This window comes from Dipodomys spectabilis, unplaced genomic scaffold (assembly GCF_019054845.1).
Source record: "Dipodomys spectabilis isolate Male_0828 unplaced genomic scaffold, ASM1905484v1 ptg000032l, whole genome shotgun sequence".
NCBI classification, from domain to species: domain Eukaryota; kingdom Metazoa; phylum Chordata; class Mammalia; order Rodentia; family Heteromyidae; genus Dipodomys; species Dipodomys spectabilis.
Window position 1 is genome coordinate 232,132 of NW_024870709.1, and position 10,524 is coordinate 242,655.

A 10,524-nucleotide genomic window follows, 5' to 3' on the forward strand; every position below is an offset into this window, starting at 1 on the left:
TGGCCTGGTGAGAGATTCACTATATTGGACTACATCTATCATGGAAGGGACAATGTTTCAACTTCGTTGGAATCGATACTTATTTGGGTGATAGACTTGCCTTCCTTGCTTCTGCCTCAACTATTATCTATGGACTTATGGAGTGCATATTTAACATGATAATATTCCACACAATATTACTTCTGACCAAGTAATTCATTTCCCAGTCAGAGATGTATAGCAATGGGCACATATACACGGAAATCATCATTTTTGCCATACATCCCTCCATTGTGAAGCAACTGACTGGATCTAATGAACTTTTGGAGATACTATTATAGAGCTAGTTAGGTGGTAATACCTTGCAAGGTTTTAGAAAGGTTCTCCAAAGGCTGTATAAACCCTGGATCAATACCCAACACGTGATATAGTTTCTCCCACTGCCAGGATTCATGGATCCAGGAATTTGGGTTCCTTCTGTGATAACGTTATGCTTTGTGGCTTAGAAGTCCTAGTTCCAGGGGAGATGGTGCTTCTATGATGAGGCATGACAATGATTAATTGAACTGAAACTTCAGACTTCCCCCTCGCCCCTTTGGGCATCTCTTGTCCCTAAGTCATCAGGCTAAGAAGTGTGTTATGATGTTGGTGGAGATGATTGATATAAGACTACCAAGAGGAATTGTGGAATTTTCATTCCACAACAGAGATGAGAAAGTGCATGAATAGAGGACAAGAAATTCTTTAAGGCATCTCTTAGTATTACCATACTATACTGTGTGTAGGAGGCAGCAACAACCTGATCCAACCAGAGTAAAAAATAATCTAGATTCTTCAAGACCTCAGGGATTAGATTAACCCTCCAGGGAGCAAACCAAGATCCACTGGGGTGTTTGCCAAAAAAAATATAGAGTGGCTAATAGAAGACAATTATAAATAGCAGCTATGGCCATGTGATCAATTATAGAAAGAAGGATTATAATTGTCATGAATATTTCTTTCTACTTGGTTAAGAATATCAAGAATATTTGTGTTTATATACAACAGAGTAAACATAATCCTTGTTTTCTCTATTTATCATGTAATAGAACAGCAATTCAGTACTATAACAGCAATATCAATACTGAACTGTTGTCAACTTTACATTATCATCTTTAAATTTTGGGATGTCAGAGACAGATTATGCATTTCTCAAAAGATTTGCCACCTCTTCTGGGGATGAGAGGCTTGAGTTACATGCATGATAGTTATGCGATGCTAGCCAGAATGATGACATTATTATCTTTATTTGATGATTAGTTATTATATAAGGGAGTATGATATACTTTAAAGAATGGATGGAGAGCTACTTGAAGGCTTAATCATTTGTAAGGCACACATTTATGGGTTTGTTTGTGAGGGTGTTTCCCAAGGTGACAGGCATGTGGATAGTAATTGAGAGAGAAGAGCTATGATGAATGTGACTGAAACCATCCCAAGGGCTGCGGATCCAGATAGAATTAAAGGAGAAAACAAGAAGGAAGACAGACAGAGCGGAAGATTTTCATTCTTCTTGAGAAATACATCTCTTCTTGTCATTGTCACTTGTGAACATCAGGTTCCAATTTTCTTCAGCCTTTCAAAAGAGACTCACACCATGTACAGGCCAGGGAGCTTCCTGGCTTTTAGCCACAGGTCGGGGCTTCACCATTGGTCCCTTTTATTCGGAGGTTGTCAGCTTCTTAGACTGAATAGCTACCAGGCATCTCTGGCTCTCTAGCATGGAGATAGCCACTTTGGGACTTTCCAGCCTAATTATATCTAAATCTATCAATTAAATATCTTTTTTGTACAGGTTCTATTTCTTTAGAGAATTCTAGTGGAGTCCTTGGCTCAGTATTTTGAAAACCTCAATATATCCTTATCACTTCTTCAAAACTGTGCTCTAATAAATCACTCAGGTTTGTCCAAGGCTTCAGAATGAGGTTCAGAATGAAAATTGGATCTATTTGATACAAAGAAGTACACATATGGAAAAACAATATATATATATATATATATATAACTTTACAAATTTTGAAAATATGCATATACCAATAAATTTGCATCACAAAAGCTCAAAATATTCATCACATCCAAAAGTTTCTTTGCATTTTGCTTTCATTTTCTAGTCATGGGAACATTTACCATAATAACTCTTCCTTCACCAGGTTTTAAGTGCACAAGAGAGCATTGTCAACCATAGCATAGCAATCTCACAATCAAATCAATGAGTATGATCTTCATTCCTGAGCATTTCCCTATAGTCTCATAATACTATATTGAGTTCTCTCCCATAATGTGGTTGCTATTTTTTAAAAATGGTTGAACAATTCTTTTTATTAAGATACTTTCAAATGACCAACCGTGACTGATATCTTCTGACTGGACCCAGAGTGATTTGAAGGCTTTAGAAATCATTAATGTTCACAGGATAGTTGAATCAATAGTATCATGTAAGATTTTCTAGCATGTGAAAGAAAGAGGTATTAAACAGCCAAAAACAAAGTTAAAGCATAGGGAAATTCATGATGGAGAGATCACTGACTATAAGAAAACTATTTATCATACACTGGGAGATGTGAAATTAAGCCTAAAGATGAATAAGACATTTCAGTGAAAAAGGTCACATTGTTGATAATGCTACAATTGTTAAAAATATCTAGCAAAAATAGTGTAAGTAAATATTCTTAATGAAAGCATTTCATTTGCAGTATACAAATAAGTCTAAGGTCAAGAACACATGGCAGAATCATTGAATACTTTATTCGAAATATACTCCAAATAATCGATTTGAAGTATACAAATAAGCCTGAGGTGAAGCACTTGGTGTGGAATCATTAAATTGGCAAGAACAGCATCTTACAAACTTTGTAATGTTTTTGCAAGAAAACATTTAAATTCTACTTCTTAGCCTAATTATGTATAATAATCACCCTTCTGTCCAATAGGATACCAAGTCTTGTTCCTTCTAGTTTGAATTTTGTCTCCTCTTTGATCAAAATCTACCATTTATCCATTTTCCCAACACCACTTGAAGCATTAGTTAATGATTAATTACATTTTCAAGAGAAGCATAAAAAGGATAACAGCATAAATATGAGGCAAGTCTCAGTGATCTAAGCTGAGTCATTAAGATTTTGACTGCACTAGACTCAGCAAGGAAGAATTTATTGACCAGGATATGTCCTCCATATTTCTAGAAGAATTTGTTCTTTAAACTATAAATGATACAATTCCTCACACACAAGACCATTAGGAGTTTAATAAAATATTTTGAGCCCTCCACAAATGAGAAAGTCATAATTGGTCTAGAGAAGGATGGAATGGGCAAGCTTCTCTTCAGAGAGGAGGGTTTCAGAAGTAGCTATCATGTGTTAAAGTGTTCCATTTTAGTCCAAAATCCATGTAAAGTACTTTAGAGTCCTTTTGACATGGGGGAAAAAAGAACAGTATTAAGAAGGAAAAAAAAGGAACCAACATTATTCTACTGTTACTACTGCTGGCGCTGAGTGTCATGAAGTACTCTTGACTATCAACAGTAAAACACAAAAGAGGGGTTCTGAGACCTTAAGGAACAGAATGACAAGCAGACATATCTGCAGGTCAAACATGCTTTGGTGATGTGTTCTCTTGTGTCATGGTCATGAAATGAAATTATGGAAGGTAAAATGGTGGTTGCAGAAGCTTGAGTGTTTAGACAACACATCTGCATTTCCTTGAATGCTTATACAAATTCTCAAGGGCAGCAGTGAGTAAATCATGAATTCCTGCCCAAATGATAGTATACAGACTGAGCTCATGTTAGTACATGGTTTTGAGATGAGGGACAGAGCCATGTGAGCTGTGACCCATCCATCCCGCGAGTATATAAAGGCCCTGGAAGTCTAGATGGCATTCACACTTCAGAAGTACCCTCCTACCGCTCAGCTCAAGCCTCACCTCCTGACACCATGTGTAGCAACTACTACGGAAACGCCTGTGGAGGCTGTGGCTATGGCTCAGGCTGTGGCTATGGCTCAGGCTGTGGCTATGGATACGGCTCTGGCTGTGGTTCTGTCTGTGGCTATGGCCTGAGATACAGTTCTGGCTGTGGCTATGGGTCTGGCTGCGGATATGGCTATGGTTCTGGCTGCGGTTATGGTTCCAGATATGGCTATGGCTGTGGTTATGGTTCCAGATATGGCTCTGGCTGTGGCTCTGGCTGCGGTTTTGGTTCCAGATATGTCCTTGGCGGTGGCTATGGCTCTGGCTGCTGTAGCTACAGGAAGTGCTCTTCTTCTTGTTGCTAAAACTACTGCAAATCATCTTTTGCCACTGGACAGGGCTCCAGGAAGACGCTCAATTGAATTTCTCCTTAAGCATTTACTTCCAACCACTTAAAAATGTGGTTGGAAAAATGTGGCACCCGAATTGCACCCAGCCACTAGCTTGCACTTTATGTGCACTGAGTCCTCTCCACACCATGAAGACAGATCTCCTTTGGTTGCATATTTAAATGTAAATTCTTGTAATTTTCGCTTTTGCCCTTGTATGCTAACTATCTTTGGAAGCTCAGGCCGTCTGTACGATTGGCATATGTGTAAAAGTGAAATGAAAATAGCCATTTCTGAATAAAATCTTCCCTTCACAAAACATTTGGGTCCTCTTTGTATTAATGACATCATGTGCTATTGATTTTGCGCTACATTGATTCGAAGCTCTTAGTTTTTGGAGTACATGAGTGTGAGTAAAATTAGGCTACAGCCACTGCTCGGGGAATGAGAAAAGACTTGCAACTCCCTGCTCCCCACCCCTGCAATCTTCACATTTGTATTCATTGTTTTGATTGGTTGCTGTTTACGAGCCCCAGCTGGTCATGTTACAAGAATAAAAAAGGAGCAAGAGAAAATGAGGAAGGTGATGATCTCTCATTGATAACATTTGCCCTCACATTGAGGAAGCAAGTCCTTTCCCTGCGTTTGCCTATCTTGGGCTATGATTGTGTCATATGACCATTTTTAGCTGGAAACAACTAAAGAAAAAAGATTCATGGACATGGATTCTGGCATCTACTCAGGAGTGGTTGCCAAAATACCATTGGTTTTGTGTACCAAGGGGAAAAGATACAACTAGAAGAAACAAAGCTTAGAAGAACATATGTCTTACAAGTAATTTTAGTTAGGAAAGGTGTGCAAGAGATGGCTTCACATTCATTTTGGCTCAAGTGGGAAGAACTGAGATTACTATCTTACTCTGTTTCTATCATATTATCATGTGTTGCTATAGGGTTATTTTATATTTTTGCTTTTGTGTGTAACAAGTGATTTATTTCTCGTGTTTCTCTATTTCCATTCTCATTCTTATCTGCCATGCACAGTCATCTTATAATTTATGCTATTTTATATGCAATCATCACATTTCAGCTCAGAGAAATCCTAAGGGATAGTCTTTTTATAAGTTGAATACTCTTAATGAATAAATCTGAGATCTGAATTCCTTCAAATCTAAATCTTTTCTTTTGCCCTGAAATGGAATCTGATATACCATGAAACTATTCCATACAGAAAACTATCCAAAATTATATATAAAGCTACCTTCAGTTTACATGTATTATGCTTAGAGTATAGATGAATTTTATGCTTAGACATGAGTCCCATCTCCAAGCTATATAATTATGTGTGTATTGCAAGACCTAAAAATATCAGTAATTTACAACTATTTTTTACAAAGCTTATAGTAAAAAGAAATACTCAACATCTATTATACACTTAATCCACTAAGTGTATGGTAAAAGTATTACTGAATAGCTTTTTGAAAACCTTTCTTTACTCAGCATCATTTGTGTTGAAAATGAATCCATCTGTGCTTCTGTGTGTATGTTTAGATAACTATAAAATGCTTGTATCATAGGAATGAATAAACGGAATGACTAAGGAAGAAGATAATCAAGTTGTTGTTCTATGACTGTGATTTATAATTCATACATGGTACACTATGTGCCCTTTTGGTTGCTCAGTGATATGCATAGATTTATTCTAGTTCTTCTTTGCCATGGTATTACAGCAGTGAATGGTGAAAATCTGAGAGAGAGAGAGAGAGAGAGAGAGAGAGAGAAAGAGACTCACTTGATCATTTCACAATTAAAGACACATATAGATTGAAATAAAATGTATAGGTGGTGCCAGGAACATTTTCTCATGCTTATAATCCTAGCCACTAAGGAGACTGAGATGTAGAGAATTGACATTCAAGACTCCATCTCCAATGATAAAGAGCAAGGTGTGGTTGCACCCCTGTTATTATAGCTATTCTGGAAGTGTGACTGGGAGGATAGCAATCTAGGCTGATCCAGCAAAAATGTGAGGTCCTCTGGAAAATAATGAGAACAGCAAGGCCTGGGAATGCTGCTCAAGTGGTAGAGTGCCAGCCTAACGAGCGCACGACTCTCAGTTCAAGCCCCAATAGGAAAGAATGGACAAAAATATTTTATGTAAATAGAAAACAAAAGAGAATAGGATAGATGTGTCAGCTGAAATAGAAAAATATAAAGTGACACAAAGAATGTCACTATTTAATGATACAGATAGTCCTTAATCAAGAACTATAGAATATAAAATATAAAATAATGTGTTACAAGTGACCACAGATGTCTGAAGGACTGGGGAAATGGGCCTAGACAGAATTACATGCTAACTTATTTACCATAGCTAAGATATGGAACCAGCCCAGATGCCCCTCAGTAGATGAATGGATCAAGAAAATGTGGTATATATACACAATGGAATTCTATGCCTCCATCAGAAAGAATGACATTGCCCCATTTGTTAAGAAATGGGAAGACTTGGAAAAAATTATATTAAGTGAAGTAAGCCAGACCTGAAGAAACATAGGCCCCATGGTTTCCCTTATTTGCAATAACTAGTATATGTCTGAGATAAGCAGAAACGGTCAGATAAGTTGATGTTAGGTGAAATGAACCCCAAGATAAGTATTCAAATGTTTTTTCTTTCATGTGATTGTTTCTAGCATCTTTATAAGATGATTTCTTTGTTGCTTTGTATGTCCCTCCCCCACGATATAACCCCTGCTTTCACTGTATTGGATGTTGGTATAATTTGTGGAGAGGAAGGGAAAAAACAAATCGTTTAAATAGGGATACAGGTAGACCCATTGCAACAATGAGATGTACAGGTTGTTATGTCGAAAAACAAACTTTACAACTTTGGCTGGGGAAGGGGGGATACGGGGAGTGGGTGACAGATGGGAAGGTATAGGAAGGGGAAACAAAGGAGGAGGCAACAATGTTTGATAAAAAATGTACTCATATGTTGCCCATATAATTGTAAGTCCTCTGTACGGTATTTTCATAATAAAAAAAAAAAAAGAATTACATGCTAACAAATTAGACAACCAGGAAAGAGGAGATAGGGTCTCAGGAAACCACAACCTACAAAACCAAATCATGAGGAAATAAAAATATGAAAAGAACAATAAAAGCAAGAAATTTAGCCAATATTTAAAAGTCTCTCTTTGAGGTTACCCAATGAAATGAAATATGATGAAATTTAATGAAATAATACAAAATTTTCTTGAACTCACAAAATTGAAGAACTGTTCCTCTATTTGTTTCATGAGGCAAGTACTATTCTGATAGCAAAACAAACGGAAGTAATTATAGGAAAAGAAAACAATGAGGAGGTAAACATTCATCTTAGGTGGACATATCTGCAGAAATCCTTAACAACCCACTAGCAGACCAAACCCTATTAAACAATTATGGGGATCATTTTCCAGGTTCTGGTGGGACTTTTTCCATGGGATGCAAGAATGTTTTAATACATTGAAATTAAAGGACAAAACAAAAACAAAAAGACAACAAAACCCATATGCTCATCTCAGCAGATACAGAAATGATATTCAAAACTATTTAACACCCTTTATGAAAAACTCTCAATTATTTTAAATTAAAATGCAAACATTTCCATTCAGACTAATACCACAGTTGAACTTATACTTAGTGGGGACAAAGGCAGAAGCATAGCAAGGATTCCTACTCTCATTGTTTCTGTTCCCCATTTCATTGATAGTTTGAACTCGGGAGTAAGGCCACTAAAAAATCATATGCCTACATCAGAAAGAAAAAAAGTGGTCTCTGTAGATGACGTGGTGCTATACATGAAAATTCTGAGATATTCTGCCAAGAAGGCTTAGAAGTTCTCAATACATTCAATAAGTGGGTGAGATACAGTATCATCAAATAAAAGTCATTAGTATTGCTGGATCTTAACATCCAAGTATTAGAATAATAAATAAGAAAAGTAATCTCATTCATAATAGCTGCAAAATAACCCACAAATGTTTACGAATAAGTTTGATCAAGCAGTGAAAGAGTTTAACAATGAAACTTACAATATTTGGAGAAATAATTTGAGGTTGAGAAATAAATGGAAAGATACATTATGGTCAATGATGGATGGTTGGAATATTGTCGAGATGGCTAAAGTAACTGGAGTTATCTACGTATTGAGTTTATTTCATATTAAAATTCAAATTGTATTCGGTCAGAAATAGTAGCAATAACCCTAAAATGCTTTTGAAACTACAAAAGATCTGGGATAGTCAAAGTAAAAAGAATAAAATGAGCATAGTCAGGGTAATCAATTTCAAAATAATTATAAATTAAAAAAAATCAAACCAACATAGTTTTGGCATAAAAAGAGATACAGAGCCCAATGGACAAGAATACAAAATCTAGAAACAAATCCCCCGCCTTCATTGATTGTATTTGACCAAAGTTCTAGCAATGCAGTCTAAGAAATGGAAGAATTCGTCAATAAATGATGCTGGGAAAACAAGGAACTTCCTCTCAGAAAAATGAAATGACCTAATCTCAAATACACAAAAATTGCTGGATATACTCGCATACCACCCCATGTGCTTACTCACACGTTTATAAGCTAAATCTAGCTTTCATATATAAGGAAAAACATGTATCCTTTGTCTCTCTAGGACTGACTTCAATGAGCATAATTTTTCCAGGTCTTTCTATTTCTTCAAAAATGGTATAATATCATTTTTTTCCCCAATAGATGAGTAAAATTCCATTGTGTACATATACACCAAATTTCAAGGGAGAACTCAGATAGTGTAATTCCTTAGAAAGGAAATCCCAAAGTTCAGGGAAATAAAATACTAGGAAGCAGGTACTTGAAATGGGTGGTATGGGGTCAAGGGGTAAAGGGTAGACAATAAAGGTGAGAATGCAGTCAGGAATCCAATGTTACAAAGAGTGAGGGAAGGGATGAGTACGGGAGGGATGGATGGGGAGGGATGGGTGGTAATGTTGAAAGGGGTAACATTGAGCAAGATGTATTCGTAATTGCTTTGTTAAATGGCAACTCTTTACACAACTACTTATAATTAATAAAAAAGTAAATCTTTAAAAAGGTAAAAAAAACCCAAAAAACCCAAACACTTATAATTAATAAAAAAGTAAATCTTAAAAAAGGTAAAAAATCCCCCAAAAACCCAAACACCAAAACCATCCACCCCCTTTGCCCAACAGACAAACAAAGAAAAAAACACACATTCAAAAACAAAGAAATAAAAATCCATGCAAAAATATAACACAAAAACAAAAGATAAAAATTGACTCCCTACAGCTTAAACCCAACGCTGGTAAAAATGATTAAAATGTGAGCAAGGAATCAGAATAAATGTTTGAAAAATGATCAACAGATACATGACAAAACAATGATCAGGGTTGGAGAAGATCTCAATATGGGAAATATAAAGCAGCCTAATTCACAGAAACAGCACAGAATGTGTGTAGTAGGTGCTGGTTGTGTAAGAAATGGGAGGTTTTGGTCAAATACTGGAACCCTTCAGTTACAAGATGCATAAGTTCAAGTTACCTGTTGATTAGCATAATATATAACTAATTATGTCCTTGAAATTTTCTGGGACAGTGTATTTTGAATATTATGACAAAACATGATGAATATTTGAGAAAATACATATATTAATGACTTAGTGATTCTAATATATAGGTATCTATTATATAGATACCTATAGATACCTATATAATAGATACCTATATATCATATAGATATCATAACATCATGTTTTTCCATGGATGTATATACACTATTTTTATTGGTCAGTTAGTAGTAATTTAACCATGCACTGGTAATCCTAGCTACTCAGGAGGCTGAGATCTGAGAATCATGGTTCAAAGCGAGCCCGGGCAGGAAAGTGCATAAGCCTTTTATCTCCAATCAACCACCAGAAAACTGGAAGTGGTGCTGTAGCTCAAGTGGTAGAGTGCTTGCCTTGAGCTGAAGAAGTCAGGGCCAGCACTCAGGCCCAGAGTTCAAGCCCCACAACCAACAAAAAAAGAGTAATAATTTAGAAGTAGAGAGTAAGAAGAAGCATCCTATGTTTACATGGGCATGATCTCGTCTTGCTCTGTCTCTCTGTCTCTGTCTCTCTCAGCAGTACCAGTGTTTGAATTCAGGGCCTCCTGTTTGCTGGGCAGGTGCTTTA

The 10,524-nt window shown here is 36.4% G+C and overlaps 1 protein-coding gene across 1 annotated transcript; it reads left to right on the top strand.

Moving 5' to 3' along the window:
• The first annotated feature begins 3,950 nt into the window (after positions 1–3,950).
• LOC122105477 (keratin-associated protein 21-1-like) lies at positions 3,951–4,289 on the top strand. The gene has a single exon (XM_042676729.1). It carries the CDS (start codon positions 3,951–3,953, stop codon positions 4,287–4,289), a length of 339 nt encoding a protein of 112 aa, XP_042532663.1.
• The last annotated feature ends 6,235 nt before the right edge of the window (positions 4,290–10,524 follow it).